Source organism: Malaclemys terrapin, chromosome 3 (assembly GCF_027887155.1).
Source record: "Malaclemys terrapin pileata isolate rMalTer1 chromosome 3, rMalTer1.hap1, whole genome shotgun sequence".
NCBI classification, from domain to species: domain Eukaryota; kingdom Metazoa; phylum Chordata; order Testudines; family Emydidae; genus Malaclemys; species Malaclemys terrapin.
The window spans coordinates 160,952,546-160,979,135 of NC_071507.1; the positions used below are offsets into that span (position 1 = coordinate 160,952,546).

The following is a 26,590-nucleotide window of genomic DNA, read 5'->3' on the forward strand; positions in this document are numbered from 1 at the left end:
AACACTATTTCACTAGGAGGGTGGTGAAGCACTGGAATGGGTTACCTAGGGAGGTGGTGGAATCTCCATCCTTACAGGTTTTTAAGGCTCGACTTGACAAAGCCCTGGCTGGGATGATTTAGTTGGTGTTGGTCCCACTTTGAGCAGAGGATTGGACTATATGACCTCCTGAGGTCTCTTTCAACCCTAATCTTCTATGATAATCCATTAATTAAAGGCACAAAGTCTAGTGAGGGCAACCCCATGCAGTCCCAGTCCACCTATATCATCCCACTCTTTTGGATGGTGAGATAGATACGGGAGACCACTAGACTGGGGATTAGGCAGGGTTTACGCTGACTCTTCCTCCGGCATTTGGGGAGGATTCATCTACCTTTGTGAAAGTTTTCAAGCATTCAGTCAGATCAGCGCTCTCCATGAGCCAAATCCCCAGCTATGAGTAGCGCCCGCCCACCTTCTCTCCTCCATTACTTTGGGGGTTGTTGTAGTTTAATCCCACACTCAACAGCCGGTTCTCGTTTCTATAACGGGCCTGCACCAGAACCCTGGAGGTAACCACCTCGGGAGCCACAACCCAGCTCCACCTCAGCGGCTGACCACAGCGAGGGAAGCGCGGGGGCCCTGCTCGCTCCCCTTACTCCCTGCGTAGCGGCCGCAGGGGCCGCCGCTGTCGCTGGCTGCAGCCGCTCGGGGAGGCGGAGGCAACGGGCGGGGACCTCTCCGCGCCGAGCCCGCGGCCCTGACGGTGTTTCCGGGTGCGGGAGCCGGGATGTGCGTCCGGGTTGGGTTGGCTCCGCTGCGCGGTTTCCTCCCGCCTCCCGGTCTCCGAGACGGAGCCGCAGCCGCTCAGCCTGCAGCGGCCCCCCAGCTTCCCAGGGCCAGCGCCTCCGAGCGGGTCTGTGAGCCCCTGGGGCGGGGCTGGGTGGTGGGGAGCGGGGTCGGGCCCGCTGGGATGCCGGGGGGAGCGCGGAGCTGGGTGAGGCTCTCGGGGCCGGGGTCGGGGTGGGGATGGGGATGGGAGGAGACGCGGGCTGGGCGCGCCCGGCTCGGTTACTCCTGGGGGAGGGGGGTGCTGTTGGTGCCGCCGGTGGGGCTAGCAGCCCCTGCGGGGTCGGGTTACCCTGCTCTGGGGGGATGCTACACGGCGGTGGGGATGGGCGCTGGGCGCCGTGGGGTCGCACTGTGCGTGATGGGCAGGGCCCTGCAGTGCTGTTTGGGCGGGCGCGCTGCGTACACGGGCTGGCTTGTCCTGGCCTCGGTAGGGAAGGAAAGTGGCTTGTGTGGGGGTGCTTGCTTTACCTAGGGAAGGGAAGCGAGTGAGTGTGGAAATGCCCTGAAGAGAACAACATAGGGAGCGGTTAAGGAGGCAGCATGTATGAAACCAGCTGGGATCATCATCCTGTTCCCTTAAGAGCGGTATTGCTGCAATGGGGAAGCGTAGGATTTATCACAGTTACACTTGGGACCAGCCCAAGCATCCTTTAGAAAGCCAATGTACAAGCGTTTGGACTCTACAGTTTTGTTTGTGCGGACACCTTGACAGTTCTCCCAGATAAATGTCTTTCTGTATAGAGTATAAGCAGTGACTGAAAATGACAAGACAGCTTCCAGTGTCTTTAGTTTACTAGGAATTTTAGCTATTCTTTGTGATTATTCCCTAAAAGTGTATATATGTGTGTCATAACTATATTTACTACAATAATAATAATAGATAGTATAGTGGTACTTAGATATTACTTACATGCAGGGGTCCTGGAGATGGAAGAACTAAAGAGCCATCCCTTCACACTTTTTAAATGTGGGGCATGCCCCCTATTTTGAGAACCTGAACTCAGAAACAGCACAATGCCCCTGTCCCTTAGCCCCCGACCAGAGCCTGGCCCCCACACTTTTGCAATCCTTGTGGTGCCACTGCTTACATGGATGCGAAGAGGGGCAGGGATCAGGCATTCCGGCTCTGCCAGTGTGTGGCCTTGGACAAGTCCCTTTATCACTCTATTTTCCCTTCTGTAAAAAAAAATGGGGAAATACTTTTCACACGAGGTACTTAATACTATCGAAATGCTAGTTATTAATTTTATAATATCCAAATATTGCAAAAAGCTGTGCTTTCATTACTCATAGGAGACTTCGCAGATTATGGGCGTAAGTTCAAGTTTGTTCACCACAACCCTCTGCTTATTTCAAGTGTATGTGAAGTACTTGTTGCAACCTCAGAATGAACATGTTCAGAACATGTTTAACTTTAAATTTTTTCTGTGCTTTCATGTTAGAAATTTAGTTCATGCAAGAGCTGCACATTATTAAAAATCTGTCTGTGAGCATTGCCTATTTACACTAGTAATTTGGTCCTGTTTACAATTATGGAAATTTGCATCATTGCCATTATGCTGGTGTAAACTTGTAATGAAGAGGTGCTGCCCCAGAGCAAAGCTGAGTTTGCAGTGATGCAGCTTATTTTGGTAACATACCAAAAGTTACCTTGATTTTTGTTAAACTTTCTAACGGGGCAATCTGTGTATAGTGGACAATACCTAGCTCAGTGTGGGTGCTAACAGAATACAAATAATAACTTTCACATGCGTTTACATGGTAATTATTCCTTAATCACTTCACTTTTGATTTGAACTTTGGGGAGAAGACATTCTTTAAATTCAAGACTGACTTCAGTTATTTTCTTGATATAAAATAATTCAGAATTCCCTAATATTTTTAAGGAAGAAAATACAAAATTGAGAAAGCATAGAAGCTATTGTGAAATAAGTGCAGTATCATGACAACATTATAAAAATTGTTTGAAAGAAAATTCTGCTTAATATAAAGCTACTGTACAAACATGACAACACAATCCCATATATTATTTTTAAATATACTATAATAAATAACTTGCATCTTGGTGAACACTTATTACTATGTCAAAGGATAAGTAAACAATTTCAGTGCCTAAACTTGCCTGCAAGTTGTATTTGTTCATTCCCTGGGAAAGAATTGCTATTCAGACAGATTAACAAGAATCAGTATAAGGCTTTGGAATAAAAAACTTACTAATTGTATAGTCAAACATTTCCTGAAGAATCCGTGTGAGATACATATGTGGGTATCAGCAGCAGAGATAGGGGAAATAGATGTGAATTTAGGTCCTAATCCTGTTCTTATTGAGGTCAATGGCAAAAGTCTAAAATGATTTTATTGGAAGCAGTATCAGGCCTGGTATACCTATTAGAAATAGAATCTGAGCAGTTTAAGCTAAATACATCTCTTGTAACCAAAATGCAGGTATTTGCATAATAGAAGGATATGATTCCCAACCTGCTGAGACCAAAAGATCTTTTTTCCGTAAACTCTCATTTTAGGCAGCTGTTGGCTTGGAGGCTGCCGAGGATAAATTCTGTCAATAGGATACCACAAATTCAGTTAAGTTTCTAACTGTAAAAACAAAAGACACCAAAAACTCATGTATTTGCCTTTGTATATTTTGGATGCACATTTCTTCCTTTTCATAAGGCAACACACTGTAGATTGTCTATTTGTCAAATAGCAGATTTGTAAAGTTGCTTAAGATTAATAGTAGCTCTAGTTTCACAAACAGCTTGTGGCACATAGCAACATAACTTATTTTCAGAGTTTACACAAAGTACATGTTAGAATAGAAATAATGCTAAACTTTTATCATCTTTTGTGAAAACAGTGTGCTTTCAGTGCTGCCCTGTTGTTGTTACTACTGCTATGTATTATTTGTCTCTTGGTAGTGCCTAGAAACCCAAACAGAGATAGGAGCCCATTGTACTGGGCTTGATACAAACATAGTAAGAGACCATCCCCGCCCTTAACAGTTCAATCTAAATAAGCAAGACAGACAAAGGAAGTATTTTTATTAGGGTTGTCAAGCGATTAAAAAATCAATTGTGATTAATTGCACAATTAATCGCTCTGCTAAATAATAATAGAATACCATTTATTTAAATATTTGTGGATGTTTTCTACATTTTCAAATATATTGATTTTAATTATAACACAGAATGCAAAGTATAAAGTACTCACGTTATATTTATTTTTATTACAAATATTTGCACTGTAAAAAACAAAACAAATAGTATTTTTCAATTCACCTAATACAAGTACTGTAGTGCAATCTCTTTATCATGAAAGTTGAACTTACAAAAGTAGAATTATGTACAAAAAACTGCATTCAAAAATAAAACAATGGAAAACTTTAGAGCCTACAAGTCCACTCAGACCTACTCCTTGTTCAGCCAATCACTCAGACAAACAACTTTGTTTACAATTTGCAGGAGTTAATGTTGCCCGCTTCTTGTTTACAAAGTTACCTGAAAGTGAGAACAGGTGTTCACATGGGACTGTCGTAGCTAGTGTCGCAAGATATTTACGTACCAGATGTGCTAAAGATTCATATGTCCCTTCATGCTTCAATCACCATTCCAGAGCACATGCTGATGATGGGTTCTGCTCGATAACAATCCAAAGCAGAGTGGACTGACGCATGTTCATTTTCATCTTCTGAGTCAGATGCCACCAGCAGAAGGTTGATTTTGTTTTTTGGTGGTTCGGGTTCTGTAGTTTCTGCATTGGAGTGTTGTTCTTTTAAGACTTTTCAAAGCATGCTCCACACCTTGTTCCTCTCAGATTTTGGATGGCACTTCAGATTCTTAAATCTTGGGTCGAGTGCTGTAGCTATTTTTGGAAATCTCACTTTGGTACCTTCTTTGTGTTTTGTCAAATCTGCAGTGAAAGTGTTCTTAAAACAAACATGTGCTGGGTCATCATCCGAGACTGCTATAACATTAAATGTGAGTAAAACAGAGCAGAAAACATACAGTTCTCCCCCAAGGAGTTCAGTCACAAAGTTAATTATCAGTATTTTTTTTTAAACGAGCATCAGCATGAAAGCATGTCCTGGAATGGTGGCCGAAACATGAAAGGGCATACGAATATTTAGCATATCTGGCACATAAATACCTTGCAATGCTGGCTACAAAAGTGCCATGCGAACGCCTGTTCTCACTTTCAGGTGACATTGTAAATAAGCAGCAGGAAACAGTATCTCCCATAAATGTAAACAAACTTGTTTATCTTGGCGATTGGCTAAACAAGAAGCAGCACTGAGTGGACTTGTAGGCTCTAAAGTTTTACATTGTTTTATTTTTGTGTGCAGTTATGTAACAAAAATAAAATCTACATTTGTAATTTATACTTTCACAATAAAGAGTACTTGTATGAGGTGAACTGAAAAATACTATTTTTTATAATTTTTACAGTGCAAATATTTGTAATCCAAAATAATAATATAAATTGAGCACTGTACACTTTGTATTCTGTGTTGTAATCGAAATCAATATATTTGAAAATATAAAAAACATCCAAAAATATTTAATAGAATACCAATTGGTATTCTATTGTTTAACAAGGCGATTTAATGGTGCTTAATTTTTTTAATCATGATTCATTTTTTTGAGTTAATCATGCGAGTTTGCTGCAATTAATTGACAGCCCTCATTTTTAGCCCTATTTTATAAATGGAGAACTGAGGCACAGAGATACAAAGTGATTTTCCCAAAGTCATACAAGAAGTCTGTAGCAGAGCTGGAAATTGAAACCGGATCTTGAGAGTCCAGCCCAGTGCCTATTTACAAGACCTCTTTCTATTTACAGTATTTTCATGAACATAATATTTACTTCAATTACAGATTTGGGAGATAAAATTCATGCTCCTGAAGTAACTAGAGGTTCTCAGCTGCAGAGATGTTGGAGGAGGATATGGAAGTGGCCATCAAGGTGGTGGTGGTAGGAAATGGAGCAGTTGGGAAGTCCAGTATGATTCAGAGATATTGCAAAGGAATTTTTACAAAAGACTACAAGAAAACTATTGGAGTAGATTTCTTGGAGAGACAAATTCAGTATGTATTCAGCAGATGTCATGCTACTTCTGCCTTTATTTCCTTAGTGCTGTTGTGATTAGCAGGCATGTGGAGATTTGGAACTCAAACTATCTCTCAGACTAAAGACTGGGGGATTTTTTTTTTTTTTTTTTACATCTTGTTCAGAGGGCTAAAAGTGAAGCATATGTACAGTAATTGGATCACTCAGTTTTCCACTCAAGTACAAGATTTATAATTTGAAATAAAAAATAAAACTCAGACTTTCAGACATACTTGATGACTTTTTCTAAGAAGGTTTGTATATGTTGAACTGCTGATTTTTATTTGCATTCCTTGTTTTAAAAAAAGGAAATATTTGTTATAAGTTATGTGGTTAAAAATGAAAGCAGGAGTTCAGTATGTAAAATGGTTTCAAATAGCTGTTTCAGACTCTTAGATTATTGATAGTGTAAACAGATGATATCTAATCATATTTAAAGGAGGGGAAGATATTAAGGTAATGAAAAAATAAGTTCACAGATCACCTAAGTAGATAAAATAAATAAATAAATGTGTTGAAGGAGCACTGTCCGGGAGCATAGGTTCTCTTTGCATTTTTTTTCCTTTTTAAGACACAGGATTTACAAAACCCAGTATGAATTTAAAAAAAACATGATTTTTGTCTCTTTTTTTTTTTTTTTTTTGTCTTTGAACATTTTCTGTATTATTGGAAATTTGAGCTCAACAGCGTTGCACTAGATCATACTAGCCATGGAGAGACTGAGATTAGTCCTTTTCTTTTCTGTCCAAGCAGAATGAAGTGCCAAAAAGTAAACCGTATCAATGATGAAAAATAAATTTTAATTTTTTTTATTCTCGTCCAAAATACATTATAAGCAAGAGAAATATTTGTAATACATGTGTGCTTTGTTTTGAGTGTCTCTTTAGTCTTGAGTCTCTGTATTCAGTGTGTTGATGAAACATTTATTCCATTTATTTCAGAGTTAATGATGAAGAGGTCAGGCTGATGTTGTGGGACACAGCAGGTCAAGAGGAGTTTGATGCAATAACTAAGGCCTATTATAGAGGTAAAAAAACCCTATATTTTACATCTTGGTGTTTATTTAATTTTTGTACGTAACTTGAGAAAAGTGTAATACAGTTGGCCTAACCAACTTTCTTTTTTGAATAATAGGGACGTTTTATATGTAACGGCAATGCGAAGACCAGTTCAGTTATCGACATTATTCCTCTTTTTTTCAAATGGGAGGGAACCTTTTCAGATTCTTTAGTATTTATTCCCAGACATACAGTCTATCTGACTTCATTACGTGCCATTGAATGCAAATTCACAGAGCTGCCATTTAAATAGGATAGAACATAATTAGTCTAATGGCTGGATAGATTTCTGACGTCAGAAGGAAAGTGTGTGCGGGGGAGAGAGAAGATTTGGTGTCAGAACCTTTTTTGTATATGTGCAACTAAACAAGTCCTTCCAACACCAGAATTTATCATGGATAAAAAAAAAGAAAAAACCTAAACTGGAAAGTGGAAATAATATAGCTTGCTCCTATATTGCAGTCTTTAACAGTAAGTCACTCTAAAGTACTTAATGTATGGCGGTTTAAATGAACTTCTAAAAGAATTCTGGTGAGCCATACCACTCAGTGGAAAAATTGAAAGACATTGACATAGACACTTGTTTGATTCTACAGCCATCTTTCTGCATGATCCTGCTATGTGACTGTTGTTATTGGTGTCATGTCGTATGGTAGTTTGCCATCTAGTTAAGGAGCATCAAAATGGATGATGATCTGCCTTGAGAGGTGTGAGTGAGGAGTTAATTCATCTAAATCTACCTTCTTGTAATTTGTATTTGGTGACCAGCTCTGTACCTTGGGCAGAAATCCTAAGGGTCTCTACTTAGTTTTTATTCCTGCCAACTCTTTTTGACATTAATAGGAGTTGCCTGAGTAAGGACTATATCTAGCCTTTAGTAGTTTTCAGTGAACTCTGATGCCAAGTTAAACTTAGGGCTGTATTTCATCAATTTTAAAGAAAAATCACATCTTCACTCTAGGACCCTTCCCTCCCTTCAAAAACCTGTTGTTGCAAGTCACCTCTGTGCTGTAACATTCAGAAGGAGATGAGGCGGGGATCTCCTGAAAATGCAGTCTGGATGTGGGGATACCTTAAAAGGCTTCTGTAGCCACAGTAACTGTGTTAAAACTGAGCAAGATGAGGCTTCCAGAAGAAGGTGCCTGCCCTGTAGCATTTCTGAGCTTCAGAGGCCCCTACCTAAGCTAGTTGAATGGGCAACAAAGGCAGATGAAATTCAGTGTTGACAAATACAAGGTAATGCACATTGGAGGGAATAATTTGATCTAGGCATACATTTTTCTGATTCTAAATTATTTGTATCAGCTCAGGAAAAAGACCTGGACATCACTGTGGACACCTTAATGAAGACCGCTGCTCAATATGTAGCTGTGGTCAAAAAAGCAAACAAGATGATGGATACATAAAGAATAGGATAGGGCAGGGGTAGGCAACCTATGGCACGCGTGCCAAAGGCAGCACGCAAGCTGATTTTCAGTGGCACTCACGCTGCCCGGGTCCTGGCCACCGGTTGGGGGGGCTCTGCATTTTAATTTAATTTTAAATGAAGCTTCTTAAACATTTTTAAAACCTTATTTACTTTACATACAACAATAGTTTAGTTATATATTATAGACTTATAGAAAGAGACCTTCTAAAATCGTTAAAATGTATTACTGGCACGTGAAACCTTAAATTAGAGTGAATAAATCAAGACTCAGCACACCACTTCTGAAAGGTTGCCGACCCCTGGAATAGGGAATAATATGGAAAATAATACAATGTCATTATATATCTCAGTGGAATGCCCTTACCTGGTATACTGTGTGTAGTTCTTGTCACTGTAGAGGAAAAAAGAAATAGAGGGGTGTTGAAGATTGCCAATGAGAATAATTAGGATCATGGAAAAATCCTCAGATTGGAAAATTTGGGCCTGTTTCACCTTAGTAAGAAAATGAATGGGGGGGGGGGGAACCTGAGAAAAGTATACACAGCAATGAATGGTTTAGAAAAACTAGATTGAGGCCTTCTACTTGCTCTCATACAGTAACAAAGGGATGTTCAATGAAGCTGAAATTTGGAAAGTTCACACTGATTAAAGGAAATATTTTTCCACCAAGTGCGCAGTTAGATATCTGCCACAGGATATTCTTGAGGCCAAGCAGAACTCACAAAAATATTAAATATTTATGTAGGTAACAAGTATCCAGCATTATGATAGTAACTATTAAACAGAAGTTTTGAAAGGAATATAAACCATCAAGTATTTCCCTATGTGTTCGAGCTTGCTGATGACTTCGGGCCACTGGATAATCAAAAGACCATTGACTCAAATTTTCAGTAATGATTGTCAGCCACCTTACAAGTAACGCGTTCAGTAGCCAATTGACAATCCATTGGCACTACCATCACAATAGCAAAAGAGTTGCTGCCACTGTGTATAAATGCTGTAAAATTTTGGTTGTTTCCTTCAAAACAACATGAGGGAAATGTGCATGAATTAGAAATTAACTTTTTTTTAAAGCTCTTTGAGAAAATTATTTGTTTGTAAAACAAAACCCTGAAAATTTTAACTTTTCAAGCAAAAAACCTCCAAAAAACAAATTGCTACAGCATTTTTTCACCTGAATTTGTAACCTAAATGTAACAAATCTCAGAAGTAGATGGCAAACTTACAATATGAAGTATCTTTACAGATATTAAAGATTACCTAGGTACATATATGGCCCTGACTGTAGTATCTGAGAAGCCTCCCATATTAGTAAAAATGAGCAACAGACAGACCTTTGTCTCTCTCTCTTTTCCCCTCTCCATCTTTCTCTGCCTGCTGGAGTAGCTTGAAAGATAGCAGAATGACAACTATCTTGAAGAACAGTATTAATGACCAAAATAAGATGACAGTCTATTATTCTTACTTTAAGGCTCCCTAACCATCATTTTGACACAATACAGTAATAAAACTCTGCCCGTCTGAAATAAAATGAAAAGCCACCATATCCCAAATACCTTTTTATAGGTTTGTCTTTATTTTTCTCTTACTAAATTGATAATTGTCTTTGTTTTTAGGAGCCCAGGCTTGTGTGCTTGTATTTTCTACCACTGACAGGGATTCTTTTGAAACAATCCCCATCTGGAAGGAGAAAGTCGTGGCTGAAGTTGGAGACATCCCCACGGTGCTTGTGCAGAATAAGATTGACCTCCTGGATGATTCTTGTATAAAGAAGTAGGCATTTCATCATATTGTCTTTTGAAATCAGAGGATTTATTGCAGTCTTTTATTTTTTCAAAATCTATGGGAGTTGATGGTGAAGACTCATATAATCGTATGTTTACTAAAGTTCCAAACCTAGGGCCTAATTCTGCAACCACACTTGGATAATTCCAAAAAGCTCAGTGGTGCTACTCCCATGAGTAAAGTTACTCATGTACTTATGTGTTTTCTAGATTGGGGAATTAGTGCTCACTTCAAGTTTTCTTTTTTTTTCTTTTGTTTTCTAAGCACCTTCAAAAATGAGCAGGGAACCCCGTAAGTAGTCTGGTTGGGCCACAATGAGAAATTACTCCATTTTGTATTCAGGGAGCTGTAAAATATGCCTTCTCGGCAGCCCAAATTTTACAACAGCTGTTAAACTTAGTTGTAGCCCAACCACGTTATATACTCTGGTTTGGTTAGTGAATGCATACAGTTGCCAAACTGGGTTAAACAGATTTTTAAAATGTACCTTTACATGTTTGCTTTTGTTTTCTGTTCTGAAATTGTTCTTTCATATACTCATGTTTTATCAAAGTACTGTATTTCTGTATTATAGAAATTTACAACCCATTAACATCCACAAACTCAGTCACTCTCAGCTCCCTCTTCCCTGCTCTCTCCTCCATAGACTGGAGTGTCAATTCATTCTATTCCACGCTCTCCCTCACCCTGGAATCAAACTCAGAAATTGCAACTCGCATTGCCCCCAGCATCCACTTCCTCTACTCCTATTTGTGCCTATGGAGAAAGTTGAATGACCATGCTGAATACTTCTACTATTAATTCAGTCTCCCCTCCTTTAGTTCTACAGTTTTCCTGGTCTAGCTAAACTACTTCTCCCTCTCATTGTTTCCTACACTGACTGTCCTCGTGCCTGTTCTCTCCCTTTGATATCCACCTAAAGCTCAACTTCCCCCTCCTTCACCCACACAGGATATTACTGATTTTCAAAGAGAAAATAAACAAGATCAAATGTGACCTCCTCTTTCATCCATGTCACCAACACTGAGGTTTCTCACCTCTTTTACTTCTATAAACCTTCCTTTTCATCCCTTCCCACCTCATGACATCCCTTGTCCCAGTTCTCATGCCCTCCTTCAACTCCTTAAAATTTCACTCTCAAGTTTTCCCCTCACAATACAAACATAATGTTGTCTCCCACTTACTTTAACAACCGCCCCCCCCCCCCCAAGTCCCTCATCCCTTTCCAGCTACTTCCCTGTCTTCTGCCTTTCATCTCTAAACTCATTGCCTCAGGTTTATTTTTTCCAGCTCTTTGGTCCCTTCCAATCTGGTTTCCCCCTCTGTCTTACTGGAGTAGAGAATCTCTAAGATCTTCCTTGTCTCTCTGTCTACACTACTAACATTTTCATTCAGACCCTCCTAATCTGCTGTCTTGATTAGTTGCAACCTCCTTCCCTTTGGCTTTTATGACACCCATCTCGCTACTGCCAGGGAGGTTTTTTTTAAACATAATCAAATAGACGTGAAAATGTAACAACTCTGAATTGAAAAGGAATGCTCTAACAAAACATCTCATTGTTAAAGTGGACAGGTCATAAAGTAATTAAAGAGCAGCTACCTCCTCACCTGATCTTCTGACTGAATTAATTCCAAAGAATTTTGTGTACAGTATTGATAAACACTGGCATAATATACAAATCAGTATTTACAAGTCTTTCTGTTGTGCAGTGAAGAGGCAGAAGCATTGGCAAAAAAGTTAAAGTTAAGATTCTACCGAGCATCAGTGAAAGAGGACCTAAATGTAACTGAAGGTAAGAGATATGGCAAATACAGGATTTTGTCCTGTCCTCTGCCATGTAGTGTTGCACATCTGTGTAGCCTGGAAACTAATCCACTGGTTTTATCACGTTTTTTGGCCACTCTCTTATTTCCTGGCACTGCACAGTAGTCACAGTAGGGAATAACATCTTAAATTTGATTGTCACTTGATACAGTTATGTAACATTTTTTTCCTTTACTTGTAGTTCTCTTCCGTTTTTCTTCCACACTTAAGGTAAAAGTAAAATTTTCAAAAGTGCTTAAGTGATTTAGGTATCTAAATCTTACTGGCTTTCAATGGGAATTAGGCTCTTTGAAAATTTTACTGATAAGGATTAAATTTATGGATTGCAAGTTGTTTAACAGTGTACAGTTGAACTTAATTGCTGAAAAAACTTTTAACATGGATGCAGCTGTCTGTTAGTAATGTCATACCAACTTCTATAATTCTGCTATTTTTATGCATCAATTCAGTTTCATAATAGTAATATATTCCAGGTAGTGCCTTTCTGGGGCGGTTCTGGCATTTATAGGGACATACTGTCATTCTGATTTAATCTGGATTTGGTCCGGTGATACAAGAAATGAGAAGTGCACTACCTATTTCTCCTTTTCACTTAGATTTTCATCCTGGAAAACAAATTTGCAAGGGAAAAATAAACAAATTTAAAAAACCACCTATATGTGCATTATTAAAGTAGATTACTAAACAACTGCAGATAATTGTTGATACCGTGTATGGCTTCTGAAAATTCCCACATATAGTAGACTACTCACAGTCCTATTCGCATCAATGTAGCAACAGTTAAATTTTTTTGATTTTTTTTAATCTTGGTTTACACGACTGCTGTTATTTTTATAATAACACTTGCTGTAAGACCTATGTGTAGTAAATGCTTAAAGATGCTACCTTATTTTAACAGTATCTACAAGTTCTAATCTTTATGACAACATGTATGTGCCCATTCACTGCGGTATAAAGCATAACAAACTATATATGGCCCTGATCTTGCAAGTGACTCTGGGTAGACCCAGGTGGAAGTTAGTGATGCTCTGTACTGGTACAGCGATTTGCCCACATGGAATCGCTTGCAGGACTGGGGCCCATAGTATCAAATCAGGTGCTTATAACTCAGCTTTGTTACCAAAATGAATCTCTAGTACTAAGATGAGCTGATATATTATGAAGCTTTGCAGAGATGTCCATGTGGAGATCCCTATCTTAGAGTCTCACACTCTGATAAGTATCTTTGTATTTCAGTTTTTAAATATTTGGCTGAAAAATATCTTCAAAGGCTCAAACAACAAACAGCTGAAGATCCAGATGTAGTACATACAAGTAGTAACAAAATTGGTAAGTATGCAACAATAAACTGCAGCCAGTCAGTGTTTTATGCTGATGAAGCCTACTATTAATTACCTAAGGATCTGATCCATCTTCCATTGGAGTCACAGGGAGTTGATTTCACACTGCTAATTAGCTTTTTTCTACCTTACTATATTGTCTGTTATCCTTTTGTAATATAGTCAAACTAATGTACTAACAATTCTGGCCAATGTTTGTGAACTACCCTTTTTATTCAATTCTTGGGAAGAACATTGTAAGGACTTGAGAATGGATGTTTCCCTGACACTTGCCTTTTTTTTAAATGTAATTGGTATTAGTGTTAGTCATGCTGGAGCAGATATACAAGAGACTCACTGTGAAAAGATCTGGCATTTAATGAGAAGGGCTTTGTAAACTTTGTCTTTTGTAAGGAAACCTTGAACTTTAGTTCTTTTAAAGCACTTTTGAGTCAACTGATTTTTTTCCTCCTTAAAGCCCTCTTCTTTTATACTACCCTTTTCCTCTCCTTTATCCCAACAAAGTTGCTAATTTAAAAGCCCTGTCGTGTTTGTTTATTGTATTACTCAACTAAACATAAGTTTGTTGCCATGTGATTAGCATCTGAGTAAGTATGCAATTGTCCAGTTCCTTAGGTGTACATTTTGTGCTAGTATTAAACCTCACAGTGGCATGTATTTAACTCCAACTGGCTCTAGTTCAGAAACATAGCTTATTGAACTGTAGCTGCAAGTGACCACAAGAATAAATAACTGTTCAGGAATTAAAGAGCTTGTGTTTGAGATGTATTACTATGCATTAGTAAATGCTTTGGCTTAAGATTCAACATATAACAGGTAGAAAGAGATTCACAGAAATTGTTGCTTTTTTTCTTTAAATTATGTAGGTGTTTTTAATACAGCTGGTGGAAGTCATTCGGGCCACAATTCTAGCACACTTAATGGTGGAGATGTCATCAACCTTAGACCAAACAAACAGAGGACCAAGAAAAACAGAAGTCCTTTTAGCAGTTGCAACATACCTTAGAACCACTTTCGGAAGGAAAAAGAATGACAGTCATTTGGATGAAGTTGTGCAATTAAATACGGAATACAGCAGATATAGAGGTATTTTACCAGTGCTCTAGCAAACCTTGCACCTACAGGATCCTTGATAGATGGTGGATTTAAATGATATTGCTGTTGCAATGTTTATTTTGTATGTAAAGTGAGACCCCGGTGGCAAAACAAACAAACAAAATATAGAACCATTGTTGTCCCTGTGCATGTTTTTTTAAATTGGATGAGCTTTTCCTGTTTGAAGGAATGATGTACAAAGCTATGTAATAGGTTTGGCTGAATGGTTAAGCATATTAAAAATGTAAGCATAGTGCTTACAAGTATTGGTACATAATAATATGACCCAAGGTGAAGTAGCTTCCTTCCAATTACATTTACCTGCAAATTTGATAGAAGAGTGGTAGTCAACCAGGACTGTGAAAAGTAAAATGAGAAGCAAAAGACAGACATCATATTTGTCAGATTACACTAATACATATTCTGGCAATTTTATTGGTGCAATAAGTTTGTATATTATATGAATGTTAAGTAAGGTGTGTACATAGATATTTGGTACAAGTACTCAGACCACACAAGAGGATACAGTATTGGATTAAAATAGCATCCTTAAAAAATTTTTCACTTCTTAAAATTTTGCATTTCAAATGAGGCTTTCCAAAGGAGTTCTATTCATTCATTAATTAACTCACTACACTTTTGGGGCCTTAAAGCTTAGGTTTAAGAAGAGATGTGCCAAAAACATTTTTTCCTTTTTATTTTGTAATGCACTACAGATGTTTTTGTAAAGTTTGTTTGTGTCAGTCATAACAGGGTAAGCAAGTAGTATTGTTTCTGATACTCATCAGTCAGCTAAATGGAACCCATACATTTTCAATTGTATTCCTGTCCAAAAATATATTGCTGACATCTAATATGTTCATGTAGCATGAACTATGAAAAGTATGTTGAATTTGCAGAGTGGGATGTCAACAAAATGTCTTAAGTTCTATTGAGAAATTCCATGGTAGGTGTAAACTGTGTTCTGGAGGATCCAACAAGTTGTAGCTGAAGACTAAATCACACATTAAACTAATGAGACTTTCTTTAATGTTGTCTCATATTCAGAGTTATGCTGCTGGTTAAAAATATAATTCTGCAATATCAGACCTAAGGGGTAAAGTTTTCAGAAGTGACTTAAGGCTTGCCTACACGGTGCACCAATGCGCATTAGAGGGCTATGATTCCTAAAGCACATCATGTTACACCTAAGTGACCCATATTCCTGCTAGCATGAACTAAAAGTTCCCTAGTGCACATTAACATAGACGTGCAGTAGGGAACTTTTAGTTCATGCCAGCAGGGTTTTCATGCGCAAGTTAGTGTACAACACATTGTTGCACTTTGGAAATAACATCACTCTAGTGTGCATTGCCACGCTATGTGGACATTCAGGCATCTAAGTCTAATTGAAAGTCAATAGAACTCAGGCTTCTAAATCATTAAGGTGCTTTTGAAAATTTCACCCAGTTCTCTCGGAGCATGCATTTTAAAAATATCCATTTTGTTTGTTTTTGTATGATGTCGTATAATTTTAATTTTCTAGGATTTTCTATAACAAAGCTCTGCCAGCAACAAATGCAAAAATATTCTGCTTTAAGATATTCAGAATTTTAATAGTTTTTAAATGGATGCATTAGAGTGAAAATTACATGACCTGGAGCTGTAAGTATTCAATATAGATTGCTACACAATTCCTATTGATAACTGATTTTCATTATACCTTAACGGGTTGGTTTAATAGTTATACTTTCAGTTTAGTTTCTTTCATAATTTTTCTACTTTTTCCCAATACCATGGGAGAATTTCTTATCAAGTAAACATATAATGCAGTAAGTCTGCACTCTTGTTAGTACTTGGTATATGTTGGAGGAGGGACTTACCTTTTCATTAATTCATATAATAAGTGTAACTTGTTAATTTCTGAGACCTTGAGCATGAAAACTGAAATGTACTCTTGGTCCACCAGTCTCACATGTTGGTAAACTGTGTGCGTGGTGATACTTACAGACACTAAATAATCTGAAGTGCTGCATTGTATGTTAATATATTATATTTCCCGTGAAGTATCTTGTTTCTGTAACAAGCTGTTGCTGCATCTCCCATTGCTGGCAATGAGATGGGCATCGAGGCTCTCAATCCCCTCTTCTATTATTAAAAAAATGGTTCTTACTGCAGTGTTTCTTACATACTCTGTTAGATAAAGGCCTTTATTTTTTAAAAGTGCATTTAATCATTGTATGGATGTATAAATGGGGCCAAATCTTACCTCTTGTCAATTTCATGAGTAAGATAGCAGGATTTGGTAAGAAAGAGAATCAGTCTCAAACATAATGTGACATCTCAACATTTCAGGATTTAAGTAGAGTGTATATTTGTGCAGAATTTTGTCAAACTTTTTTAATGTTGAAACTTTTACATTATGCGAGTAGCCTGCCAGTTTTACGTTTTTTTAAAAAGCAGGACTGTCTATAACTTCAATTTTTGCCTTATTTAACTTTGTACAAAGTACTGAAGAATAAGAGCCTTTATTACACATAATTGCCATTTGTACGGCTATGTTTAAGGTCTGTCATTATAAACCACTTTTTTCAGGATTGAAAACTTGACAGAAGCTTCTATACCAGGCTGAAACTTGTCAGAATTACCAAATATGAGGGAAGTTTAAATGTATTACAATGAGACTACTTGCATGCTTAAAGTTAAGCACATGTGTAAGTAGTCGAAGAGTCAGGTAGTAAGTAGTGTGGTTATCTTCCTTCCCACCTCTCACTCTAAAGTGGCTCTTCTTTTTATGTTTTAACTTTGTGGACAGTCAGTTTCCAGTATGGCAGGAAGAGATGAAGAATGCAACAAATTGACATTGGGATGATAGTTTACTGTGCATTTGTGCTAATTAAAATTTTAAAGGATTTTAGCATACAGATATGCAGCAGCAGACTAGCAAGTTGCAGAGTTCCTTGGGCACTCAACTCCTCAGATGTAGTTTCTAACTTTTGGATGAATAACAGACATATTTAAATTATTAGCACTCATACAGCTCCATATGATTAGTTTTTAGTATAAACTAATGTTACAAAAAAAGAAAAACACATTCATGTGCACTCTCAATTAAAATATTTTGGAGAGAGTGTGGTTTACTCTCCAAAACTAAAACATACAGCGCTGGTAACAAAATGCCATGAGTGCATCTCATTGTGACGATGTTGTAGAAAAGGATGTGGTCCTCTGTTGTAAACCTGCAGCAGTGGGTTTACATACTGTATCATGAACAACTGTTCCCATCTCAACAAATTAAGTTCTGTTCTATAGGTACAGTAAGAACTAGGCTAACTGCATTCCAATTACATCTGGTGACCTCTCTTGAATCTTTGCACTGGGTGTCTTACTTGGACCCTATCATTTCTATTTGTGCTGCTATGGACTGATTATGCTGCCATTAAAGGAAAACTTCAGTAATTAGTTATGCCTTAGCTAAGTGAGTGTTTACTAAACTAGTCTATACACTACAGGAGCAATTTTTAGAAGCATCTGTTACTATTTCATTTATCCATTCAGTGAATGGGCTTGCTTCATTCAGTGAGGCCTGCCTTTTTAATGATACTTTTCACTAGGGGATGCAATTTGATATGAAGTAGGATGGCTATGATTCATTTTCCTTTGGAAATAACAAAGCTCTGAGGTGCAAGTTCAGTCATTTTAAATTTTGTTTTGGTTAACCCAGCTTAACTTTTTTAAAATCATAGAATTTATAGCTTCAGAGCTTTCTGATTTTTTCATTGTTTCCAAAAGGCAAAGCTTATCCTTTCAGTCCAAATGTGCATCACCATATTTTCAAGCTGATTTCCTGGTTTTTATTTTATTACACTTAAACTTGTTTTACTCTTCTTTGTAATTAGTGGTTTGACTATAGCTTATGTTTCACTGTAGCTTTTTTTTTTTTTTTTTTTGGTCACTTCCACAGATTGTATCTTTATAGTAAAGGGAATTCAGCAGTTGAACACATTGTACTGCTCAGCGCTTGTGCCTGTTTACAGTGCATAATGCTCAGTGAACATGCACTTTGAACATGTTAATTCATAAGTCTGATAGCTATCAGTTAATTAGTAATATGAGAATTCATTATTTGCACTGGTGAACCTGCTTGTGGGTACTCACGCTTACAACTACACAATATATAAGCTTATTGTATTTCAATGATAATACCAAAAACTGCATCAGATTTCTAAATGTCTCTATAAATTTTTGCTCAGTAAGATGAAGAGCAATTATGGTCCAATCAGCTTGCCTAGTTTCATCAAATTGCCTTTACTATATTGCTATAAGAAAAATCACTTGTACTGATCATTAATATGTTCAGTAAAATCTGAGGGTTATAATAATATAATATATGGAGATATACCTATCTCATAGAGCTGGAAGGGACCCTGAAAGGTCATCAAGTCCAGCCCCCTGCCTTCACTAGGCAGGACCAAGTACTGATTTTGCCCCAGATCCTTAAGTGGCCCACTTAAGGATTGAACTCATAACCCTGGGTTTAGCAGGCCAATGCTCAAACCACTGAGCTATCCCTCCCCCCACTAAATTATAAATTCAAGCTATACTGTATTGACAAATGTATGTATTGTACTCCTAATACCTAATCAGAATTGGTAAGCAGAATTAACAGTGAGTCTTGCAAGAGTAATAAATTTAAGACTTCACACATTATTACAGAAAGATGAGAAGTCTTTCAAACAATTAAAATTCAAAGGTTAATTCCTCTTTGTATGATGGGAGAGACCATGACCTAAAAGTCAAGTGAACCTTATTTAGGTAATACTAAAAATAGTCTCAGTCTCAAGTTACCAGTAGAATTAGGGTAATACTGATATATTATATGTCTAGTGAGCATTCTGTCTCTCTCATTTGAAACAATAGGCTGCTGACTAAACTTGGTCAAAATATATTAAACAAAAAATTAGTTTGGCCCAAATGGGATATTGCTCTCATCACTAAAATAAAAATCCATTGTTATTAATAAATTACTTATCTAAGTTGCATATTTCTATGAATCTGAATGGTTAAAACAAATCAAATGTATAACTTTTTATCACCATCATGTACCCAAATAATGTAATATACTTATTTTTTTAGAAATTCATGTCAACATGACCTATACTTAATACTCAAACAAGTGGAAAAATAAATGTTTCAAAATGAATACTTTGTGTGTGCTATTTCTATAAAACCACTGAAAGTTAATTTTAACCATCTGTTTTAAGTGACGTTTAGCTGAGTCACAGCAATTTGTAAACACTACTTACTTGAATACTGTTTGGGCTGCATAGCATGTTGCTGCTTCTGTAGGTACATTAAATTGCTGAAGCATCAAATTGCTAGAAATTGCTATACCCCTGTGGCTGTGTAACCAAATCTGCATCTCCCTAACAGTCCCATGTGAAGCAATGCACTCCAGAGTCTGGTATGACTGATTCAAATTAATATACTGTCAACAGTGGAGAAAAAAGCTAGTTGTTATAACCATCTTAAAATGAACAAGTTTAGGAAGAAAATCCAATAGAAGCACCACCTTGCCTTGTTCTTAGATAGTAGAAGTTCTATGATTAGACTGGGATAAGACAATCGGCACAATGGAGCGGCTTAGAGCACCATTTTAGATCTAGAAGCCTGTGACTAGTGGTAGACATTTAGGGATAAGAAATGTTAGAAATAGAACAGAAGGACATTTGATTCACAGAAAAAATGAGTGGGTGTGTCAGCTCCACTCAGATACCTCCAGACTGATATGAGGTGAGCTAGCTGCTGAATCCCTGGGTGTTTTGAGCCTCCAGAGACTGAATAGGGTCCAGGCACTGCTGCTGTCTTAGGGCCTATGGGCACATTCTCAGCGTGCAGATCTTCTATCAGGCACCCCCTCTGAGAGCTGCAGTCAAGAGGACTCTGCTCAGGCCCTAGAACCAGTGCTGATGTCTCAGAGTCCCACCCTTAAACAAGCCTTCTGCCAGAACTCTAGCCATGGGGAGAGGCAGTGTTCGGGGTCGGGGCAGACATAATACATGAAATCCACAGACATTTTGCATAGGATTCTAAAACCATTGCTGTTAATCACATGAGAAACACAATGATAATAAATCCTACACACACTTGTCTGCCTCTGTTTGCTCACCACTCTAGAGCATACTTTGAGCAGGGGTCAGAGTTGCTTGGACCATCCAGAGTCCTGCTCCAGTGCATGGCTTGTGTTCTGAAACATGGAGCCTTCTTCCTCCAGAACTTCTATGACCTTGGCTGGTCGCTCTCTTTTCTCCTTCCGCCCAAAACTTCTTGTGTGCCTTCCAGTCTTCCCCCTCTGAATCCTTTTATAGCCTTTCAGTCGCTCAGTCAGGTGACTCCTGGATGCTTACCAGGTGACTTGGTCGCTAGGACACCTGTCCCCAGACAAACCAGTTCTCCTGGGTGGGAGACAGGCTGGGTGAGAGCATAGGGTGTTTATATTTGAGTAGAGGACCATTTTGATTTAACTGCCCTCTATTGCCAGCCCAATGTTACTACAACTTTGAATTTCAATCCAATGTGGAGGTAAATGCCTAACAGCGACAACAAAGGGCTGCATCTTTAAAATGGAATTTGTGGCTTGGTAAAGATACACAGAGAGAGTTCATAATCTCACTCAGAGTTCACAAGTTGTACAGACATATTCCACACACTGTCAGAGAGGCTCACTAATTTAAGAAAGATAGATGTTCTGAGGTCTAGACCTGGTTTGACCCAGACACCCTCAGTGTAGGGTTGCCAACTTTCTAATCACACACAACTGAACACCATTCCACCCCTGCCCCTTCTCTGAGGCCCCACCTCTGCTCACTCCATCCCTCCTCCCTCGTTGCTCGCTCTCCCCCACCCTCACTCACTTTCACCTGACTGGGGAAGGGGGTTGGGGTGCAGGGGGGAGTTGAGGGCTCTGGGTAGAGGTGCGGGCTCTGGGTTGGGGCTGGGGCTGAAGGGTTTGGGTTGTGGGAGAGGGTTCCGGACTGCAGCAAGGGGTTAGGGTGTGTGGGGGGGTGCGGACTCCAGGAGTGAGTTTGGGTGCAGGAGGGGACTCTGGGCTGGGACAGGGGGTTGGGGAGTGGAAGGGGTCAGGGTGCAGGGTCTCAGCGTTGCTTACTGTGGCTTCCAGGAAGCGGCTGCCAGGTCCTTGCAGCCCCTAAGCACATGGACAGCCAGGGAGGGTCCATGCGCTGGCCCAGTGGGCTCCTCAGCTGGCACCACAGCTCCCATTGGCTGGGAACCAAGACCAATGGGAGCTGTGGGGGTGGCACCTACAAGCATGAGGGCAGTGCACGGAGCCTCCCTAGCTGCCCATGTGCTTAGGGGCCACAGGGACCTGACGGCTGCTTCCAGGACCCGCAGGGAGCCTACCCTAGCCCCAGCCCCCTGCTGAGCTGCTGACCGGACTTTTAATGGCCCAGTCACCCTTGCCGACCAGAGCCACCAAGGTCACTTTTTGAACAGACGTTCCAGTTGAAAACTGGACACCTGTCAACACTACCTCAATGGTCTTAGAAAGTCACTCACCCTCACTTCCCTGTACAATGGGAAGAATTCTTACCTGCCTAACAAGCCTGTTAAAGATTAATTGGCAATATTTGTAAAGTGTTTGAACATGGGAAAACCCTTTAAGTGCTAAGCATTGTTATAAACTTGGCCTTCAGATAAGTGCTTAACTACAGTTGACTGGAACTTTGAAATAGTGTCCATGTGGGCCTTCTATGATATTAACCAACCACATTGTCCAATCGCAGGAAGCTACATCTGAAATGGCTTATGTTACTATGTTTTGATGCAGTCTCTTTTAACAGCTTATGCACTTTTTCTGTAACTCCAAAAAACTGTGCTGTCTGAAGCACTGGAAGCCTACAGTGGGTGCCATTGCTGAGCAATGGAAGGGGAGCACAGGTGCAGGTGCCTTGAACTGTGATATTATGGTTATTGTTTCCTTAGGCAGGGGAGTGTCCTGGCTGAGGGCACCAGGCAAGTTCCTGTTTCCCAGCAGATGGACAGTTTGCCACCAGTCGAAGGTAGGAGGCTTTAATCACATTTTAATAAGACCCTTTTAAATTTGCTTTAGTTAAGATTAAAAGCTTCCTGCCACATGTGGTTGTTTCTTTGATTTTCCTTCCCCTTGTTCCCACTTGAGTTCTCCATGTTATAGAGCAGAGGGAAGTAGGTATGCAAGGAGACCATTCCACCCACAACTCCTAACCCTGGAGGGAGGAAGGTCACTTGCACATGAGAGGGAAGCCGCTCAGAGGAGAGAGGCTACCTGGAGTTGGGTTGCACTATCTTCATATACAAAAATCTCAGACCCTCTCTGACTATAAAGAAAAAGACAAGCTTTTTTTTTAAAGGGTACTGCACATTCCAATCAAAGGGAGAAAAGGCTTTCCTCTGTTGAGCCCCTTCCTAGGACTCTGGCTGCTTCTGGCTAAGTAAATTTTACTATTTTTGTGTTATGTACAATGTTTTAAAAAATATAAAGCCAGTGACATTACAGAGTGTAGACTTCTGATGTTTTGAAAATGAAGCATCTCTCGGACAAAGTTAAGACTTCCTTTTTTGTCTCCCAGGATGAATTCTATATACTATAAAAGTACTATGCAATATTATTTTATATCGCCATTCTAATGTGTGACTGATTTAGAGAACAAACCCTAATTTAGTTACTCCAAGCTTCTAGTGTTTGAAATTATGTGCAGGTGTAATAATTGGGGCCTGACAGGCCTACCCTAATTGTGAACAAATGTGTCCAGTCACCTATACCAATTGTTGAGACAAAGTACAAAATGGAAACAAAAAGACTCCATTAGACCAAATAAAAAAGCCTACAGTGTTAAAGACAGTGTTAAAATATTTTTTGGTAAGCAAGAGATGTGTTGGACCAGAAATCAGTGGACTAAAACTGGTGTGTTGGAAATCAGTGCCAACTAGTGAACAGAATGAGGGGATGAGCTGTTCTGCCTCTCACTCCTTTTTTGAAGTTTTAAAAGAAAAAAAGACTTAGGGAGGAGGATCAAATTAGTTAGATGGGAGACAGGTGTACTGAAAGCAGTGAGTTTCACCATCATGTCTGCCACTCTCACTGACGCCTGGGACCCCAGGATCTACCATGACACCATTAGGCCTTTGTCTTAATCCTGAGAAATTCCCTGCCTCCCAGAGAGAGGGACACAGATAACATTGCTACTTCCACCAGCTCTGGGATGTGAGACTTTTGTTCCCCTGCTGTTATGCACCCACCCCGTGTTCATTTTCCTTCCTCACATTATTGCTTCCTTTTCCTATCTCTCGCTTTTTGCCTTCTGGTTTAGTAAGTGTCTGGCTTAGCCAGCCAAGACTGCATCTTTTGCACCAATGCTATAAGCCCCCCAGAGAGGCAGGTAAAAGTAATGCCTTAAACAGCCCAATGTTAGTACAAGTTGGCCAAGTCTCAGAGTGACCAATAAGACGACGTGCTGTACCACTGTTTCTCCAGCAGTGAGGTTGCAAGTGAGAGTCAGCATCAAAGACAGAAGCTGCATGTTCTCTCTTTGCTGTTCTTTTCTCTCCTCTTTTGTGTTTGTCTCATTTTGTCTTCTAGGAAACAGGATCAGACTTCAACAACTTGTCCAAACCATTTCACTGAGCTTCTCTTTTCTCCAAAAAGGTCAGTTAGTACCATTTTTAATACCATTTCATAGACTGTTAGAAACTTTTTAGAAGAAAAACCTCCTTTCTAACTAAAGGGAAAGACAATAAAGCATATTGTTAAAATAAAAGCCTCACGTAACACTTTACTTTTCAAATGCTTTAGCGGTTTTTCTCTTTCCTGTACCCTGAGTAAAAGGTAAACAATTTTTAGTCATATGTTTGGGACTAAACAGGAGGAGGTCTCTCTGTTCCCAAAACTCAGACTCATGTTTGACTGTTGACCCTGTCACTGTACCATGCTTATGTTAATACCTTTGATCTCTGGGCCCATTTAGTCTATCAAAATTAACACAGCAGTGCTCTGATTTGCTGTTTGCTGCTTAATAGGATGTAATCAGGCAAGACAGTCCTCTTTAAAGTGATAATTTAATGAAGTTTTTATTTCTTTCCTCCATCAGCTGGTAGGATTGTCTATACTGGCCTACTTTTGGATTACGAGAACTCACATTTGTTTATTTTATTTAGATTTTTTTAAAGACACCTCTTCAAGCGTCTTAATATAATTAATCATACAATTAAATTAGACATTGAAATCAATTCCACAGGAACTTGGCTAACCAGTCAACCAGCCTATCCCCTTAATCATCTAAAAACCGCCACCCAACCCAGACTTCTCCAGAGACCCTATCACAGGGGTCGGCAACCTTTGGCACGCGGCTCACCAGGGTAAGAACCCTGGTGGGCCGGGCCAGTTTGTTTACCTGCCGCGTCCGCAGGTTTGGCCGATCGCGGCTCCCACTGGCTACGGTTCGCTGCTCCAGGCCAATGGGGGCGGCGGGAAGGTTGAGTCAGTGTCCATGTATGACTTTTTTTTTTAATCTTTCCAAGAGTGCTGTTTTTGCTGTTGGGTGTTGTCAATTTTCAGAGCAACTCTCCGCCCACAATGCAAGATCACACATGTCACGTGTATTCATGGTTCGCGGTACAAACTCTTTTAGAGCCTGAAGTTCTTCAATAACTGCTGCAGACTGGCAAAAATCCACAATCTCTTGAACATGAACTACTACTATGACCATTCTCCTCAGTAAAAAAATGAAATGTAATCCTCACTGTGTTCAATGTAATAAAGAGCTGCATTGAACCAGCTGTTCCATCTGATTATACTGAGGTTGGTGGGATGGAAGGATTTTTCCCTCTTTCTATTAGAAACATACAGGGACCAGGCTTTTCTGCCAGGGTAGGCAGTGAAAGCATGTTTTACAGGCATAAATTCATTTACTTTCAAAAGTATCTTCCTCCACAGATCACCTGCAAGGTTAAGCGAATGTGCCATGCATGTAAGATGTACAGCATTTATAAAATAAAAGGTTTCAAACCTCAATCCCAAGCTGTCCCCATGTGCATGGCATTATTGGTCACAAACGCAGAGATGCAATCAAATGGTATTTTGAATTTTTCAACAGTCCCCCATATTGCGCAGCTGACTGTTTTAAAATCGACTGCTTCCAAAACTTCACAATGGAAAAGAAAACATCCAGCTTGTGTTCATCTGCATCTGAAGTGCCTGCATTTTCACTGCTTGTTGGGATAGGGACAGCAAGAATGTTAAGTACATACCTGTCTTCAGCATCAGTTGTTTCATCTGTCACAATGCTAATTCCTTCACAGGACTGCAACTTTTTCTTTAATTCTTCAATGTGACAGTCCAAACACTTTGAGCAGGTAAAACTTTCTAAGTTGATCTGCACTTAGTATAATACCTACCCTGCTCTCTAAAAACTCTATCAGCTTTGGATTGTCCCATCATACGCAGGGGTGTATTTGCAGCAGACAAGGCTTCTGTTAATTTGAAAACTTCATTTCTCTTGTAAAGCTGCTCCTTGGTCTCGGTATTAAAGAGCTGTGTAACTGTTTTCTGCTTTTTAAAATGTCTATCTTCATCCATTGCCTCTTGTTTGTGTTTACAATTTGCACTTCCAACATGCTTATCACAACTAGCCTTTCTTGTAAAATCAACAGGTACATCTAGGGTTACCATACGTCCGGATTTTCCCGGACATGTCCGGCTTTTGGGGGCTCAAATCCCCGTTCGGGGGGAAATCCCCAAAAGCCGGGCATGTCCGGGAAAATCGGGAGGGAGGGCTGGGCCGGGGTCGCGGTGCCGGGCCGGGAGCCGGGCCGGGGCCGCGGGGTCGGGCCGCCGAGGGGGTGCGCTGGGCCGCGGGGCCGGGAGCCGGGGGGTCGGGCCGGGATCCGGGCCGCCGGGGGGGGTGCGCGGGGCCGGGCCGGGGCCGCGGGGCCGGGCCGCCGGGGGGGTGCGCTGGGCCGCGGGGCCGGGGGGGGTCCGCGGGGCCGGGAGCCGGGGGGTCGGGCCGGGAGCCGGGCCGCCGGGGGGGTGCGCGGGGCCGGGCCGGGAGCTGGGCCGGGGCCGTGGGGCCGGGCCGCCGGGGGG

At 40.0% G+C, this 26,590-nt stretch overlaps 1 protein-coding gene across 5 annotated transcripts; it reads left to right on the forward strand.

Annotated features, from left to right (window-relative positions):
* Window positions 1–487: 487 nt before the first annotated feature.
* RAB23 (RAB23, member RAS oncogene family) lies at window positions 488–19,651 on the forward strand. Of its 5 annotated transcripts, none has more exons than XM_054022642.1 (8): window positions 763–895; window positions 3,354–3,413; window positions 5,706–5,915; window positions 6,879–6,964; window positions 10,041–10,197; window positions 11,920–12,002; window positions 13,271–13,363; window positions 14,241–19,651. In XM_054022642.1, exons 3-8 carry the CDS (start codon window positions 5,761–5,763, stop codon window positions 14,378–14,380), a joined length of 714 nt encoding a protein of 237 aa, XP_053878617.1. In that variant the 5' UTR covers window positions 763–895; window positions 3,354–3,413; window positions 5,706–5,760; the 3' UTR covers window positions 14,381–19,651. The 5 variants fall into 5 exon arrangements, with proteins under 5 accessions (XP_053878619.1, XP_053878620.1, XP_053878617.1 ...); XM_054022643.1 differs by having other exon boundaries at window positions 3,354–3,411; window positions 5,703–5,915; XM_054022644.1 differs by lacking the exons at window positions 763–895; window positions 3,354–3,413 and adding an exon at window positions 488–551.
* Window positions 19,652–26,590: the final 6,939 nt, after the last annotated feature.